The sequence below is a fragment of the Vipera berus genome, assembly GCF_964194415.1.
Source record: "Vipera berus genome assembly, chromosome: 2".
In the NCBI taxonomy this organism is placed as follows: domain Eukaryota; kingdom Metazoa; phylum Chordata; class Lepidosauria; order Squamata; family Viperidae; genus Vipera; species Vipera berus.
This window is the reverse complement of record NC_138203.1, coordinates 18210705-18229833: the sequence shown is the minus strand read 5'-3', so window position 1 is coordinate 18229833 and position 19129 is coordinate 18210705. Positions and strand designations below refer to the sequence as shown.

General features: G+C 38.1%; 1 protein-coding gene across 1 annotated transcript in view; it reads left to right on the top strand.

Moving 5' to 3' along the window:
* The window catches only part of ADAMTS12 (ADAM metallopeptidase with thrombospondin type 1 motif 12), a 169752-nt gene that overhangs the window by 42161 nt on the left and 108462 nt on the right, over window positions 1-19129 (top strand). Inside the window, exon 3 of the mRNA XM_081317497.1 lies at window positions 11599-11770. Within this exon, the coding sequence (XP_081173623.1) occupies window positions 11599-11770 (172 nt within the window). The remainder of the gene's footprint in view (window positions 1-11598; window positions 11771-19129) is intronic.

Sequence of the window (19129 nt, the reverse complement as noted above, 5' to 3'; positions counted from 1 at the left end):
GATCAAGGTCAGGCAAGATTGAAGTGAAGGCAGTGAAGAGTTTTGGAACAGAACTGAAAATAGTCATGACAACTAGTTGCCAGTTTTCATTAGTGATAGATCATGCAAATGATGCTGTTAGTAGGAGGGATAGTAGTATTTGTAATATAAACTTTAATTTATGCAGTCAAATCTATATAGTCCATTAATAATCCCTGATTATTTGAAGTGGCCTGTATTTCTCTGAGATTGTTTTCTCAAGGAAAATTTTATTGAATCGTCCAGTAAAAGTAGAGGAATTTCCTGAACAGCCAGAGAAATAGGAATACTATATGTAAATTATAAAAGGGAATTTCTATTTCTTTTTTCAAATGTCTAATGAAATTCATGACGTGTCAAATCACCAACACATGGTTATCCTTAGAAAAGTTTATTTTATTATCCTAAACAGGAAACATTTTCCATTGTGCTTAGGTTTATCCCTAAAATGCTAGCTGGAAAGTAAACTATTACTTTTCTGTCAGTGCTGCAGACATTCTGTTCTACACATTGCATGGATTAATCAATTGCAGGCTATATTTTCCACTTGCCTGCACATCAAATACAATCAGGATAAAATAAAAATACAGATTTTTCATCAGAAGCTTTTCAAAGTAGACAAAAGAACCATCCTCTTAAGAAATGCAAATTGCTTAAATCTTTTTACATGGGATATTATGTAAAGTAGGATTATGAATGCAACTTTTTATTATTATAAATGTACTTTAGGACATAATCCTTTGAGCAATTCAAGGATTTTTTAAAAAGCAAATAGGAGTTCAGGATAATCAGATTTATTTTGCAAGTTGAGACTTGATGTAGTTAAATTACAGCTGTTTTTCCCTGGGCTGTGTTCCAGATTTTCTTGTAATCTTTTGTGAAGTCTGAGTCCATACATCATTTTGGATGGCAAATGTGCCAAGGATGGCTTTATTTCCAGAAAATCTGTGCCAAGGATGCCTTTATTTCTAGGAAATCTTCCAAGAGAGACATTTTAAAGAACTTTGGGGCCAGCCCCACTAAAATTAAACATTGCAAAGTTCTGTTGATTGCAGAAGAATTGCTTCTTAACATTAGCACCAAACTTGAAAATGACTTGATCGGTCTTAGTTTGGTATGCTATTTTCAGCAATGGACACATTTTTTTTTAAAAAAGAGAGTTACATCAAAGAGTCAAAGTGCAAATCTGATAGAACAACTGTATTTCAGTTCATAAATGCATACCAGTATGTACACTGGGTCAAGCCATAATATTTGCTGCAAATGGTCTCAGGTAGTGCCGTTAGCTATGTTATCTAATCGATCAACAAACTATGAGTTTAATGAGTTGGCCCTACACTCATTAAAAATGAAGAAATTGAATTATGCTACTATTTAAAAAAATCTGTGTTGGGGAAAGTGTGTCTTGGCATAGGTGGAAGGCGCATGTGAGTAGAAAAGTAGGAGCAACATAAGCATCTGCAGACAGAACAGTCCAATTCTTCCCAAGATGATCTAACCAACCCTCCTATTAAATATAAGTTAACAATTTAAGTGGTCTAAGAAAAAAGATTGCCATTTTTTTTAATTACATCGGGAGACACTTTGATGTAACTCTCATTTTTTTTTAAAAAAAATGTGTCCATTGCTGAAAATACCATACCAAATTTAACTGAATCACTGCAGTGGTTAAGTGAATCGTGTGGTCATTAAGTGAATCCGACTTTCCCCATTGACTTTCCTTGTCGGAAGCTGGCTATGAATGGTGATCATATGACCCTGGGACTCTGGGACACCACAACCTTCATAAGTACATGCTAGCTTCCAAGTACTCGAATTTTGATCGGGTCACTGTGGGGATTCAGCAACAGTCATACGTGCGAGGATCAGTCATAAGTCACTTCCAATGCCATTGTAATTTTGTATGGTTGCTAAATGAATGGTTTTAACTCAAGAACTACTTATGTATAACTGCATCTTTGATCCAACAGAACTCTTCTTCTATACTTATCTTACCAACCCCTTTCTCCAGAAATAATTAGCAAACTTCTAACTCAAGCATAATTCACACAGCTCTTCTGCTCATGCATTTTTCTTCCGTAAGCTGCTAACGGTATTTCTGTGCCATTTGCACTCTGAATTAAGTAAGCAGCGACAGCTTGCAGACTGAACGTGTGACTGATGATTCAGACAACTCACTTCCCTTGAACATATGTGGTCTCACCAAGCATTAGGCTGATGACAAAAAAAAAGCCTTGTATCATCAACTGATTCTGTTCAAGATAATTTTAACTTTTTTAGTATGTTTTAGTAAGGTTTTAGTATGATGCATGTTTGTTGCTTTTTATTTATAGGTAGTTCTCGACTTCTGAGCACACTCAGCAATTTCCATTGCTAAGCAAGGTGCTTAAATGAGTCATGCACGATTTTGTAACTTTTGCAATGGTTGTTAAGCAAATCACTGTGGTTGTTAAGTGAATCATATGATTGTTAAGTGAATCTGCTTTCCCCCATTGACATTGCTCATCAGTCACCTGCAGGGAAGGTTACAAGCGGTGATACATAATCCCTGGATAATTCAGCTGTCATAAATACATGTTGGTTGCCAAGTGTCTAAATTTTGATCGTGTGACTTTGGGATGCTGTGATGGTTGTAATTGTGAGGACTGGTCGTAAGTCACTTTTTCAGTGCTGTTGTGACTTCAAATAGTCACTAAACAAATGGTTGTAAGTCAAGGACTACTGGATATTTTTTATTCTTGTTGTTATAAATTGAGTAAATGAAGAAATGCAGAAGGTTTGATGTTGCCTAGAATCTACGTATTACAGGGAAAATTGTTCCTGGATCAGGGCTCCTGCTGTCTTTGATGGCTTAGTCAGAATCTCCTTCAGTTTTCCCAGTTAAAGCAACTGTGACAGTTTGGAGAGGCTGCAAAATTGCCTTTTTCTTTAAGAAAACTCTTCTACTTGACTGATATCTTCTCTAACTGATTTATGTAACTGGCTGGAACATTGGTTAAACTAACCCGATGTTTTCCAGGTGTGCTGGACTTCTCTATTCGCCTCTCCACTGTCCAACACATCTATTTATTTATTTATTTATTTATTTATTTATTTATTTATTTATTTATTTTTATTTATTTATTTATTTATTTATTTATTTATTTATTTATTTATTTATTTATTTATTTATTTTTGGGACTTATATGCCGCCCTATCTCCCGAAGGACTCAGGGCGGCTTACAACAATAAAAAACAACAATACAAAAATTAAAAAAGAATTAAATAACAGCCCCAAAATAAATTAACTACAGTTAAAAATTAAAACATATTTAAAAACCCATCATCAATCCAGGTCAGCCTGATGGAAAAGAAAAGTTTTGAGGTCGCGGCGAAAGGACCGGAGGTCCGGGGCCATCCGAAGCTCAAGGGGAAGTTGGTTCCAAAGGGCTGGTGCTCCCACAGAGAAGGCCCTCCCCCTGGGGGTCGCCAGCCGACATTGTCTGGCCGACGGCACCCTGAGGAGGCCCTCTCTGTGTGAGCGCACTGGGCGATGGGAAGTCGTCCCCGGTAGCAGACGGTCCTGCAAGTATCCCGGGCCTAAGCCATGTAGGGCTTTAAAGGTAAGTACCAGCACCTTAAATCTCGCCCGGAAGACAACTGGTAGCCAATGCAGCTCACGCAGGAGGGGTGTAATATGGGAGTATCGGGATGCTCCCATCACTACCCGCGCGGCTGCATTCTGCACCAGCTGAAGCCTCCGGGTGGTCTTCAAGGGCAGCCCCATGTAGAGAGCATTGCAGTAATCTATCCGAGAGGTAACGAGTGCATGAGTGACTGTACGTAGGGCATCTCGGTCCAGATAGGGGCGCAACTGGCGCACCAGGCAAACCTGGGCAAATGCCCCCCTGGCCACGACTCCAATATGATCTTCAAAACTGAGTCGTGAGTCCAGGAGGACGCCTAAATTGCGCGCCCTATCAACGGGAGGCAACACCTCTCCTCCCATAACCAAAGATGGAACCTCTTGGACAAGTCGAGATGCCGGTACGTAAAGCCACTCAGTCTTGGCCGGGTTGAGCTGGAGCCTGTTCTTCCCCATCCAAATCCATACCGCTTCCAGGCAACGGGACATCACGTCGAGGGCATCACTGGCTTGGTTCGGGGTGGAGATAAAGAGCTGGGTATCATCAGCATATTGATGATACCTCACCCCAAAACCACAGATGATCTCACCCAGCGGCTTCATATAGATGTTGAACAGGAGGGGTGAGAGCACCGACCCCTGAGGCACCCCACAATTAAGGGGCCTAGGGGTTGACCTCTGCCCTCCTGTCAACACCGTCTGCGAGCGGCCCGAGAGGTAGGAGGAGAACCACCGTAAAACGGTGCCTCCCACTCCCAACCCCGCAAGACGTCGCAGCAAGATACCATGGTCGATGGTATCAAAAGCCGCTGAGAGATCTAAAAGGACCAGGACAGAGGAATAACCCCTGTCTCGGGCCCGCCAGAGATCATCCACCAGTGCGACCAATGCCGTCTCCGTGCTGTACCCGGGCCTGAAACCCGATTGGTATGGATCTAGATACTCAGTTTCCTCCAGGACCAAAGGGAGCTGCCATGCCACCACGCTCTCAACAACCTTCGCAAGAAAGTGAAGGTTGGAGACAGGACGAAAGTTGTTTAAAATAGCTGGATCCAAGGCAGGTTTCTTGAGGAGGGGCCTTACCACCGCTTCCTTCAAGGCAGCAGGGAAGCACCCCTCACCCAAGGAAGCATTTATAACTGCCAGGAGCCAGCCTCGTGTAACCTCCCGGGCCGCATAAACCAGCCAGGAGGGACACGGGTCCAACAAACACGTGGCGGCACTTAATTTCCCCATGATCCTGTCCACTTCGTCCGGAGTCACAGGATCAAACTCCTCCTGGCTGGAATTATAATATCAGGCTCCTCCTGATATTATAATTCCATTTATATCCCGCCCTTCTCTGAAGACTCAGGGCAGCTTACAAACTTACAATATCTAGAAGATATTGGGTTGCAAAAGGCTGGACTAGTAATTGCTCTTTTTAATTGAATTCTCTGTTTGTTATCAACTGCTATAATTTTGTGTCTTCTTTTTCCTGTTTTTTATTTTGTGTTAAATATAGTATATATACTTGGAAAATAGTGTAAATAATGAAAGGAAAGGAAAGGAAAGGAAAGAATGAATATTACTTTGTTCACTTGGAGCTCTGATTCCTAGTGTATATTATCCTTCGCATCTTTCCTATTACATATTCCTTTAACATCTTATGACTTATTCTTTCAGCTTCCTAATCCTTTAGCATCTTATCACTTTATTGTTTGTATTTTATGATTTATGTTGGTTGCTTTTATTTAGCATTTTATGACTATCACTGAGTGTTGTATCTTATGATTCATGATGATTGTATTATGATTATGATAATGATTTATCACTTGTTGCTTGTATATACACTGAGAACTTATGGACCAGAGGCAAATATTTAAATGCTGCTTCCAGATGCATAGGTGTGTTCTTACTGCTGCACAGTGTTGTACTGTATTGTGTTTTGCTTGTTTCTCTTAAGACAAAAAAGGCTTCGCAACAAGCAGGCATCAGAAGCAAAAATCTCATTTGCTCTGAGTGGTGTTTAAAAAGCTAAACTCCAGAAATTAACAGCCCTGAGACTAAGATTTAATTTAATCCAGACTAATCAATTATAGCCCATAAGAGATTATATAATGTAGTTTACTATATAATGTAATCTTCATATAAAGGAGAGCCAGTTTGGTGTAGTGGTTAAGATGCAGGTCTAGAAATCAGGAAGCTGAGTTGAAGTCCTGCCTTAGGCATGAAAGTGGTTGGCTGACTTTGGGTCAATCACTTTCTCTCAGCCCAGTCGTCTCACAGGGTTGTTGTGAGGAAAAAGAAGAGGAGGATAGAGTATTGGGTATGTTCACTGCCTTGAGTGGCTATAAAGTAATAAAAAGCTTTAAATAAAAATTATTTATTTAGATAAATAAACTCTAGTCAATTTGGTCTAGTGATTAAGGCATTTGGCTAAAAACTAGGAGACTATGAATTCCAATCCCACTTTAGGTTGAAAGTCAGCTGGGTGACTTTAGACCAATCATTCTCTCTCATTCCAACCCCCATCGCAGGGTTGTTGTTGTGGGAAAAATAAGAGCAGGAAAGAGTATTAGGTATGTTTGTCACCTTCAATTATGTGTAAATATGATATGATATATGATATGATATAATATGATATGATATGATATGATATGATATAATAATAATATAATATAATATAATATAATATAATATAATATAATATAATATAATGTAATGTAATGTAATGTAATGTAATGTAATGTAATGTAATGTAATGTAATGTAATGTAATATATAATGTAATGTAATGTAATGTAATATAATATAATATAATATAATATAATATAATATAATATAATATAATATAATATAATATAATAATATAATATAATAATATAATATAATATAATATAATATAATATAATATAATATAATATAATATAATATAATATAATATAATATAATATAATATAATATAATATAATATAATATAATATAATATAATATAATATAATATAATATAATATAATATAATATAATATAATATAATATAATATAATATAATATACAGCAAGGCTGTATACTGTCGCCCTGCCTATTTAACTTATATGCAGAGCACATCATGAGAAAGGCAGGGCTAGATGAATCAAAAGTTGGAATTAAGATTGCCGGAAGAAATATCAACAACCTAAGATACGCAGATGATACCACTCTAATGGCAGAAAGTGAAGAAGAACTAAAGAGCCTCTTGTTACGAGTGAAGAAGGAGAGTGCAAAACTTGGGTTGAAACTTAACATTAAGAAAACCAAGATCATGGCATCTGGCCCTCTCAATTCCTGGCAAATAGATGGGGAAGAAATGGAAGTAGTGACAGATTTTATTTTCCTGGGCTCCAAGATCACTGCAGATGGGGACTGTAGCCAAGAAATTAAAAGACGCTTGCTCCTGGGGAGGAAAGCCATGGCAAATCTGGACAGCACACTAAAAAGCAGAGACATCACCCTGTCAACAAAAGTGCGTATAGTCAAGGCTATGGTCTTCCCAGTTGCAATGTATGGCAGTGAAAGTTGGACCATAAGAAAGGCTGAGCGCCAAAAAATTGAGGCCTTTGAACTATGGTGCTGGAGAAGACTCCTGCGAGTCCCTTGGACTGCAAGGCGATCAAACCGGTCAGTCCTAGAGGAGATCAATCCTGACTGCTCTTTAGAAGGCCAGATCCTGAAGCTGAAGCTCAAATACTTTGGCCACCTAATGAGAAGGAAGGACTCACTGGAGAAGAGCCTAATGCTGGGAAAGATCGAGGGCAATAGAAGAAGGGGACGACAGAGAATGAGGTGGCTGGATGGAGTCACTGAAGCAGTGGGCGTGAGCTTAAATGGACTCCAGAAGATGGTAGAGGACAGGAAGGCCTGGAGGAATGTTGTCCATAGGGTCGCGATGGGTCGGACACGACTTCGCAGCTAACAACAACAATATAATATAAATATAAGGCAGGATAAAATAAACAAATGCATACATTATATCAGGGGTCCCCAACTCCCAGTCCATGGCCCAGTGCCAGGCTGCAGCCTGTTCAGAACCAGTCGTGGAAGTTGTGGGTGAGCATGCACACACACACGTGAAGCTGCATTTGGGAAAGCGGCGAGTGTGCTTACTCAAAACCATCCTGTCTCCTACCTGCTGCCACTGCCATCTCCGCTGATCTGTCAAGTTAGAAAGGTTGGAGACCACTGCATTATACTCAGGGCTTTTTTTCTCATAGAATGCTCAGAATGGAGTTCTGGCACCTTTTTTGGATGGAACCTTGTAGGGTAGGCAAGGCGGGTTGTATGACATGTGTGAGTTCCGACACCTTTTTCTTTTACAAAAAAAGCACTGATTATACTACTCTCCATGCGTTTAATAGCAATTCTGCGGCATTAACAGTTACAAGTATGAGAATTTATGGAAACCCTGCAAAATGTTGTTGCTGGTGGGCATATGCAACGCTTATATTGAGTTTTAAGCACCAGTAGCCAGAAACACATTTGATATTTACTCAAATTTATCACTACATCATAGCAACAAGGTGGCATTGTAATGAGTACTTTTATCTCAAGATATCACCAGCCTTTAGTTATCTTATATACTCGCATATCTCTGCTACTATTTAAGCACCTGAACTGGATTATTGTGAGCAGGCCCAGATACCAGTTTTCTACCCAAGGTTGTAATTTAGGAGTGGTGGATTGGGGCTTAAATTACACTGATTAAATATCATGAAGATGATTACAATGCTTCCCAGATATCTAACCACTAATCTCATCTCTCATGCTCATGCTACAAATTGGCGGCCACTTTACAGAAGGTTAGGGACATATGCAAGGATTTTGAAGTAACCTGGGAGAATCTACATTTGAAGGAATTCAGAGTCAAACCTATGACTGCAATTGGGACCAGAATTTCCATTGCTAAGTAATATGCTTGTTATGACTTTTTTTGCCATGGTTGTTAAGGAAATCACTGCAGTTGTTAAGTGAATCATGCGGTTGTTATGCAAACCTGGCTTTCCCCATTGCCTTTGCTTGTCAGAAGCTGGATGGGAAAGTTGCAAATGGTGATCATGTCACCCCAGGATGCTGCAAACATTGCAAATACATTGCAAACTTTGCAAATACATTGTATTTGCAAATACATTGCAAAACGTTGCCAAGACCCCAAATTCTGATTATTATTCATAATATTTATTTTGTTTTAGCCACAAGAATAAAACAGAAAAACAGAAAAACATACACACAACGTCAAAAACGTCAACAAAAGAAAAAATGTTAACAAGAATATTAAATAAGCAAATGTTCCAAGTGAGTGGATCTCTGTCTGATAATCAAATCGACCCAACATCTGATTGTAGAATATATGTAAAAGAAAGAAAAAGAAAAGAACCCAAATTAATGTGTGGAGCTGTCCTAAGTCATTTTTTCCCAGTAACTTGAATTGTCACTAAATGAATGGCTGTATGTCTAGGACAGGCATGTCAAACTCACAATGTCATGTGATGTTGCGTGACGTATTGGGACTTTTTCCCTATTGCCGGCAATGGGGTGGGGGCAATTTTGGTGTGATGCATCCGGCCCGCGGGCCAGCAGTTTGACATGCCTGGTCTAGGACTACCTATATTTAGTAGCTCTGGCAATAGAGGATTAAAGCTCTATTTTAGATGACATTATTTGGCAGTATTTCTCATTTTGAAAATGGAGCAATATTTTTTCTCATTTTCTTTTCTGGCTTAGTTCCTATGACTGTTAAGTTTATGATGTTCCCATAATCCAGGTCAATGTTTGTTAGCAAGAGAACAAATTGTGTAGAAAACTAATAAACCTCTAAAATACATTGTGAAGGTTATTACATAGTGAAAGGAAACATTTGCAGTATAATCCGGCTGGAAATAGCCAGGTAACGCTTGAATAGGAAGATAGTTTACACTGAGCAGATGTCTTTTTAATTATGACAGTTCAGGCTATTCCAGAGGAGGGCACAGTAAGTAATGAGTACATTATGAGAATTGTATGCAGCACTTAATAGACACCTTTACAATTGGGAGCCTGTCTGTACAAATTGTACAACTTTGGTGAATCAACAAACAAAACGAAAAGAAAAGAAAAGAAAGAATACGGCGGTGTGGTACATTTTTATTGTTTGGATGTGCTTGGTTTGTTAATCAGAGTTTAATTATCCTTTTACTTATTAATAATCTTTAACATGGGTAAAAAGAAATATCAGTATGGCCTCAATAAGCAGACTAGTTGAAAAATTAGTCCTTGATGCTTTTATATATGAATACATGGACCTGATACAGAAAACTGAAAGCAGAGGAGGTAATTACTCATCCAAACATAGGAATAGGTGAAGGACTCCAGTTGTGGGTAAATGCACAAAGTTTTTGTCCCTCAAAATTGTAAAGCTTATTTATTTATTTATTTATTTATTTATTTATTTATTTATTTATTTATTTATTCAATTTATATACCGCCCTTCTCCCGTAGGACTCAGGGCGGTTCACAAGGTTTTTTTTTTTAAAAACAATACAACAATTACAAAACTTAAAATCAATTAAAAAGATTATATAGACCTTGCAATAAAACCCCAGTTAAAATACAGTTAAAATCCCAATTAATATTCTCAGACCAGGCCAGAGAGCTCAAAGAGCCAGGTCTTCAGATCCTGGCGGAATGAGCGAAGGTCAGGGGCGGTCCTAAGCTCTACAGGCAGCTGGTTCCAAAGGGCAGGTGCACACACAGAAAAGCCCCTCCCCCTGGGTATTGTCCGCCGGCAATCTTTTACCGGCGGTACCCTGAGAGGACCCTCCCTGTGGGAGCGCACAGGACGAAGGGAGCTTGATGCCGGCAGCAGGTGTTCCCTCAGATATCCCGGACCCAAGTCATTTAATGAGAAAGTTAAAGTTAACAGTTTAAAAGATCAAACTAGCTACGGTGCAGCAAATGAAGGATTTTCTCAATAACAGAAGACAGCTGGAGTTATATCTGTGTTGGTAAATCACAACTCTGACTCTGCTTAGTGCAGAAAGCCAAGTTAAAGGATCCCTGAAATGTGACTGTCTAATCTCTGTTACCACACAACCACTGAAGAGAAGCTCACCTCTTCTTCAGATAATTGGCTCTTCTGAAACTGTTCTCCCTCCTAGAATCTTTTTTAGAAAAAAATAAATTCAACATTTTCCATCTGCTAGTGGTTCTTTGCTTTCTATTAGAATTGCATCCAACATCAAAAAGGTGAATTTCATTAAAGGATCTTATGTTCATCCCTCCCTCATTTTCATTCAAGTTTTCCAAATGTGTGGGCAGTTTCAGATAAAATGTTGAAACTGTTACTGAACAGCTGTGTACCGTAAACAAATAGGGAAACAGATTTTAACTTTGCTAAAGAATTAACAATGCAATACTTAGTCCAGGATTTTGATCACTGCAATGACATGCAATTGTAATATGAGAATATCGTAGCGAAACGGAGGGCTCCACATGTTCCACTGACTAGAGCAGATCTGAAAGTTCTCTGTAGAGCTTTTGAGTTCTATCTAAAGTTGGCTCTGAGACATTAACTTCAAAGCCATCAGGTATTTCTTGGTGTTAGAGACAATGACATTCTTGAAAACATGAGCCAACTTTAGCAGGTATTTTTTTTATAAATTTGCAGAGCAAGGGCAGTGAAGCAATATCCTCAGTCATGTTGGACTTCACAATCAGATTGAAGCTCGTAGCCCTGCCTTTCAATCTGGAAACAGATTGGTATAATTTTTCCAAGCAGTGTAATTGCTGCTCAGAGTACATTTGCTCCAGAATCAAAGCTTCTGCTCTAACCTCCAAAATGGTAACTTGTCATCTACTAAGTCGGGTCCCAGTCTTGTGCTCGCATGTGGGTGAATATGTATGGGTGTGTATGTGCAACTTCAGATTGCTTTATTACAAGACATTCAAATATTTCTTTCTTAGACTGGTTACTTCCACTTGCCTGATGGAGACTACTTCATTGAACCAGTGAAGAAATACGAATCAAAAGAAGGGGCACATCCACATATCATCTACAAGACAAATGTCATCCAGAAGACTCGGCGAAAACAGCGGGACACCTGGACAGATAAGCAACGGCATTGCGGGGTGAACGGTACACATGTACTGTATATGCTTTCAAAATGTATCGCTTGATAATCTAATTAAAATGAAGAAGCTATGAGCATCTTCCCCTCACCTTTCCTTGCATTTTTGTTTTGCCGCTTATTGGTTTCCTGTTGCAACTGGTGATCTGTAGTTTGATCTTGAGAGGAAGAAGGATATCGGGTTGTTTCACCTTTCCTCCTCAGGATTGGTGCTTCTGACTGCAGTTATTTATTGTCTTATTTGCCTTGCTTGCATGCTACTCCAGTCATAAATAACAGCATCTGTTTTCCGCTGGAGGGTATAATTTCCTACTGGAGAGAGAGAAAGAGGAACAAATATAGAGTTGTCCCGTGTTTGGGGCCTAGCAAGGTATTCTAAAATACTTAACAAACACTTAACACATATCTCCCTTGTCTCAGCTAACAAAGCGAGAAAGAGCCTGTGGCCTAGGGGTTAGAACAATTGCCTAATGTGCAATCGGCCCAGGTTCGAATCTCTGAAGGGTATGGCTGACTGATGAGAACAAATGAGTTTGAAATGGCCATATTAGTCTCCCTTTAATTCTTTGTTAGCAATCCAAAAAATTTACACAAATATGAGCTGTCACTGTTGTGACTACTGCCTGTCGATGGCCTTCGGTTAGGCTGAAACAGGAAATAAAGATTTGTCCCATGTTTGGGGCCTAGCAAGGTAATCTAAATAGTTAACAAGCATTACACACACACACACACACACACACACACACACACACAAACATATATATATATATATATATATATATATATATATATATATATATATATATATATATATATATATATATATATATATATATATATATATTCATAGATTTTCACGGGTATGGGTATGTAGGTCTTGGCGTATTCGGGTCTTTTCCCGTGTAAGATTGACACTATCAATCTTACACACACACACACACACACACACAATAATGTATCTATGAACAAGGGGACATTCTTTCCTCTGGACCTTATAACAACTAATGCCCACAGGGCCAATTGGTTGCCCAGCCATGATTCTGTTTTAGAATACCACAATGCAGTTTTAGAGAGCTATGGCAGATGATCTCAGATTTTGAGATTAATTGGTACTGGCATTAGAAGTGAGAGAAGAAGTGGAAAGGGGGATAAGGAGTATATTCAGGTTTCATTGGGGTCAACTGTTTTGATTAATGATTTGTATCTTCTCAGAGGTGTTGACCCAGTCCATAAATTTTGGAAGTTCATTCCATGTTTTAAGAAACATGTATATTTTTGCACTGTGCATGTGAAGCTCTATTTTGTTTTATTTGATGCATAGAAATAATAACAAGTATGCAACAATTCAGAATATTCCATCCTTTCCAGCTGGCCCTATCATGTCAAGACAGTCTCTTTCTAAAATAATTACTTTTCATAATTACAATTACTGAAAATTATTTTGAAATAATTACAATAAAAGGAGATTTGTGAAGAGTTGTATACTTTCACTTTAATTAAGTGAATTTGTGTCCATTTGAGATGTTTTTTTAAATTAAAAATATTATAAAGTCTAACCTCTGAGCCTTATACATGGCTAGATAATGATATATAAAAATGGAGGTTTCTCTCAAATTTCAGTTTTCAGGGTGGTGTGATTTGCTAGAACTGTCCTGTATATTTAAGATGGTGCTATCTTCATAAAAGATTAGGCCTTAGGGAATGATCTATAAATCTCACTGCTATAACAAAGATGGCAGAGAATAAGGATAGTGGGAATGTTCCAGTTACGGTAAGCTGGTGAATCCAGTATTTTGGCATCCATAATAACCTTCTTTGGAAATCTAAAAAAGCCTCTAAAATCCACAGTACAAATGAATACTCAATTTTGTATTTGAAACTTAGTTGGGTAGACAAGCAGAAAAGGGAATAATGCAGTTATAATAAAAATAGCTGGTTCTTTTATCTCATCCAGATTCAGGTTTCTTATGAATCTTTTGAATTGTTCAAAATACAGGTTTTTGCCTCAGCAATTTGAATAGTTCACTCTTATCGTTAAGTGGTTTGTTCAAATATTGCCATGCAATTATTAAACAAAGAAATTCACTGGGTTTCTTTCACCCTACTGTTTGGAAATGAGTGCTTTGCAATGATCATAATAAAAAAAGGAATAATCAACTGTGAGAAGGAACTACATGAGTTAACTGGGATGATTCATATGGTTCAAACAGGCTTCCTTGCTGTTGTCAAAATGAATTCATCATGAAAACAATCTGGTTAACCCAGTATGTGAACCAGAATAGTTTCTGGCAACTATATCCATTTTTTTATAAAGTAGAAAGGTGGGAAACAGAAGTCAGTAAAAGTCATTTCACTTGTGATAGAGAAGTATATTAATGTTATTTTCTTGATGATGATGAAAATGGGAAAATGTCAGGTTTATTCAACTCTGGATTTACAAAATACCATTTTCTTTTTTTCCCCCCAAGTTCCCTTTCAACTTTATTATTCTGTATATTCTTTTTTTCTCTCCCAAATTTTATTGAATATACAGTTAAAAACACAGAAAACACAATGGACAGGATACAACTTCCCTGGCTTAAACAATACTATTAGTATTACCTTGTGAAAAGAAAAAGAAAAGGGTCTCTTTACAATATAACAAAATATACGTATAGAATCTGTGAACTCTCTAGTAAATATTCTTTCGATCGTGTACATTACAGTTAAATAACTTTCAATTCTGTCTTATGGAGAATACTGGTGTAAAGATTTCATGTGAATCAAAAACAGGACTGTTTTTTTCTGGAGAGTTTATTGAAGGCTAACTCATTAGGTGGAGTTAGCAGAACGTCTGGGTCACAGTTCAAACTATTTTTCTTTTTACAATGCAAACTATTATTGAGTGACTGAATAAATATATACATCTTTTTCTCATCTGTCCAAAAGGAACTACTTTGCAGATTGAATGTAACCATGGTAATGGTTTTACCATGGGGTCCTTGGTGCTCTCTGAGCTTGGCTGTATTCTTACAGACATTTCATTACCCAATTAGGTAACCGTGGTGCCTTTGCTGATGAGAATATCCAGGAAAGGTGGCACATTTGTTGTTTTCTTCTTCCCTTGTGAATGTTATTCATTTGAAAGTGTTGATATAACAGCTTAATCAAGGAACACCAAGAAATCTTCCACCAACACTGGCAAGGCAAGCCATTTGAATATAAACAGAGAGCAAACCCCACTCCATTGTAGCACTAATGAAGTTACCTAGTTGGGTAATGAAACATCTTCAAGAAAACAATCAAGCTCAAAGGGCACCAAGAACCTCATAGTTGAACCCGGAGCTACAAATATTTTCTTCTAATGCAGGCATGTCCAGCCTATAGGCCATTGACTGCATGTGGCCCTCGTCAGCTAGTAATGTGGCCCCACAAGACCATAAACAAAAATTAAAAATAAAGAAAGTTTGTTATTTACATATATTAACTACATTATATATTTTATATGCAGCCCAAGACAATTCTCTTCACTCGGTGTGGCCAAGGCAAGCCAAAAATTTGGGCACCCATGTTCTAATGGCTTTACCATTAGGCAATAAATGGTAGCTGCTTCAGAAAACTGAATTGAATTTGTTGGAAGGGTAGAAATTACCAGCTATGAAAATATTACTGACGTATTTTCCCTCCCATAATGTGGTAATGGTGGGATTTTCTGCCTCCAGTGCTTGATTGATTAACTGGACCAAGCTTGGAAACTATGCTTGACTTAGAGACAGGAGTGAGAATCTTTCATTGCTTTGCCTAGGGTAGTACACTGTCTTGATCTGTCCCTACAGTATACCAGATTTCTAATAGGGTTTTAACATGAGTGGTTCAGATGTGCCAAGGCCTCTCACAACTAAGGACAACTGTTTGTCCACTAAACTATCCTGGCTTCTAGGACTCATTTCAAATCTTTTCTAAGCTTCATGAATTAAAATCTTTTAAAAAATATATATTTTACAATGTTTAAGTGAATCAGAAGCCTATAACTTATAGGATTAGATTATATGAAGGTTGGCTTCAAGCTCAATGGGCCGCAAAAGTAACACATATTCAGGGGGGGAGGGAAGGAAGAGAATTCATTGTCCCCCAGCTACCATGGTCCAGCTTTATGTGTCAAATTCCTTCTGAATTTAATCATGGGCAACATCTGCCAGCACCAGCTGTTCCTTTCTAACTGCCTGTGGAAATGAATGGCTTGCCTTGCTTATTGCATTTGTGCAGGACATCTAAAGTTCTATTGCCAAATGAAATGTTAAAGGCTAGGGACTTCGGATCTCAGTGTTCTAAAATGAAAGAGAGAATTCTGTGGCTTGTTATTACACATATACTGTAGTATACATACGCATACATACACATACACACACACACACACACACATACAAAAGAAAAACTGGTGACCTACAGTATAATCATACTAATTATGTGAATTTATCTTAGAGTGATTTTAATTAATTAAAATAATTTGTTTATTCTTTACCCATTTCTTTGCTTAGAGAGCATGGATCCTAGTTGTAGTGGAAATCCTACCTGAAGGCATTGAGCTAAATGGACGGTTCAGAAAAATCAGCTTTGTTAATTAAACTAGCAAAAAGAATGCAGAGAATGCCAGGCTATTAGCAAGCAAAATCAAAGTCTTAAATAGATTACACTAAATTTTAAGGAAGATAGGATGATCATGATCATGAAGTTATGAAAGTGAAGGCTATTATTTTTGGAAGCAAAAATGCCAAATTGTCCAAGGAAGAGGAGTCACAACTCATGGTTATCAGTTTATCAAAGGCATAGATACCCTATAGGTTATCTGTTCAGGTTGTTGTAATAGTGTGATTCTTCTTGTTTTCTAAGCATAGCAATATAGAATACAAAATAACAGAGCTGGAAGGGAGCTTGGAGGTCTTCTAGTCCAACCCCCTGCTCAAGCAGGAAACCAGTATTTGAGGGGCTGCCACAAAGTCGAGGGCCTCACATTATTCTCCAAAGCACCAGAGGGCAGGACAAGAAACAATGGTTGGAAACTGATCAAAGAGAGAAGCAACCTGGAATTAAGGAGAAACTTTCTGACAGAGGACAATTAACCAGTGGAACAGCTTGCCTCCAGAAATTGTGGGCACTCCATCACTGGAGATTTTTAAGAAGAGACTAGATAGTCACTTGTCTGAGATGGTATAGGTTCTCCTGCTTAAGCGGGGGCTGGACTAGAAGACCTCCAAGGTTCCTTCCAGCTCTATTCTATTCTATACCATTTCAGACAAATGGCTGTTCAATCTCTTTTAAAAAACCTCTAGTGATGGAGTACCTGTAACTTCTGAAGGCAAGCCATTCCACTGATTGATTGTTTTAAATGCCAGGAAATTTGTCTTTATTTCTAGGTTGGATCTCTCCTTGATTAATTTCTAACCATTGCTTCTTATCCTGCCTTCAGGTGCTCTGGAGAACAGATAGACCCACTCTTCTTTGTGGCAGCACCTTAGATATTTTAAGAGTGCTATCATGACACTCTTAGTCCTTCTTTTCATTAGACGTGCCATACCCAAATACCTCCAAATGTTCTTCATATGTTTTAGCCTCCTGGCCCCTAATAATCTTTGTTGTTCTTCTCTGCACTCTTTCTAGAGTTTTGCTATGCTGTAGTGACCAAAACTGGGTGCAATATTCCAAGTCTGGTCTTTCCAAGGCATTATAAAGTGATACCAACCCCTTCACCTGATTTTGATTCTATTACGTGAAGTGTTGGTAAAACTTTATAAGGCCTTGGTAAGACCACACTTGGAATATTGCACCCAGTTTTGGTCACTACAGTATAGCAAAACTGGATGCAGTATTCCAAAGGCCTGGATAGCTTTATTTATTTTTATAGATTTTGTCTGAATTAGCATAATTGGAGGATCATAGCAAGCAAGCAGAAAATCAGGACCACAAAGCAAATCAGAACAGGAGCAGGGATGGGGAAATAGCTCAAAGTCAAGATAAGGCAATTTAAAAACTTCAAGAGCATAGTTTAACTTAGGAAGACAAAGTATCACTGGGACAGGAAGCCTTTTATAGTCTGTGTTGCTTAGAAGAAATCTATGAACGATGGGAGCAATTAGTTCAAGCTGTGAACTAGTTTGACCGAGAAGATCCATGATTCATGTTTTGGGACACCTGTGTGTTGATGGAGCACCTGCTGGTTTTCTGCTTCCCTCCCCAATGAACTTCAATACTCTGAAAATAAATAGAAAAAGAGTCCAAGAATCAGAAGGATAAATGTAACTTTAGTGATACTGAAATGGAGTGTACCCACTGTAAGTCTGGATTTGGATTTTATTATTCTTGACGCCAGCCTGGTTGTTACATTGAACTATGTTTTTGATATTTCTTAGATTTATATTCTGTCTCCATGAACTCAAGGGTGTCATACATGTTTGCATTTAGATACAATGCCAATAAAGATCATTTCATTTGGCTAAAAGAAATGCATACTCAGAAGAACTAGATGGAGGAATTGTATCCCTAGGGTTCACTAAGTCTTTCTGGATATCTGGTACAAGTCTAATATTTTTTTTTAGATATTCCAACTTAGTTGTGCAGCTAAGAATGGGATAATGTGATGGAATGTTCTCCAGACTCCCAGGAGGAATGGAGTGCATTTCAGAGGAGCAAGAGACAATGTAGCTTAGCCAGTTTGTGTGAGAGACAGAGGGTGAAGCTAGATCCTCCCTAATAGTTTCCAGAATATATGTTTTATGGGACAAGTAGTCTGCTTTAGTTTGGCAAGATTTTAGTCGGTAGGTAAGGAACAATAAAGGAAACTGCTTAGAAGAATCACAATATGTCTTTTTTAATTTTTGGAGCCTGTAAAATAATGTATTCTTCCTATACATTCTAAATTAATTATACACAATCATAATAGCTTTCACCTTATTCTGTTTCTGCTATCCACTTCTTATTGCTCAGGAAAGAAATAATACATGTTGTGAAGTTAAGATAGCAATTGTATGGAAGGAACTGGATGTGTTGGCATTTGAAAGATGTTTTTGTTACTTGTATTTTTGTACAAGACAACTAAAATTGATTCCTGCGTGCAAGTCTTGTTTGTTGCCCAGAAAACTTTACATTAATTATACTTATACATACTATGGGAGAGTGATGGCTCAGCGGTTAAAGATACTGAGTTTGTCCCTTGGAAAGCTGAAAGCCTGGGTTTGAGACCTGAGCACCGCACAACAGGGTGAGCTCCTGTTACTTGCCCCAGCTCCTTCCCCTCAACAGTTTGAAAGCATGCAAATGCAAGTAGATAAATAGGTACCACTTTTGAGGGAAGATAACAGTGTTCCATGCACTTCAGCCTATAATCATCTTGG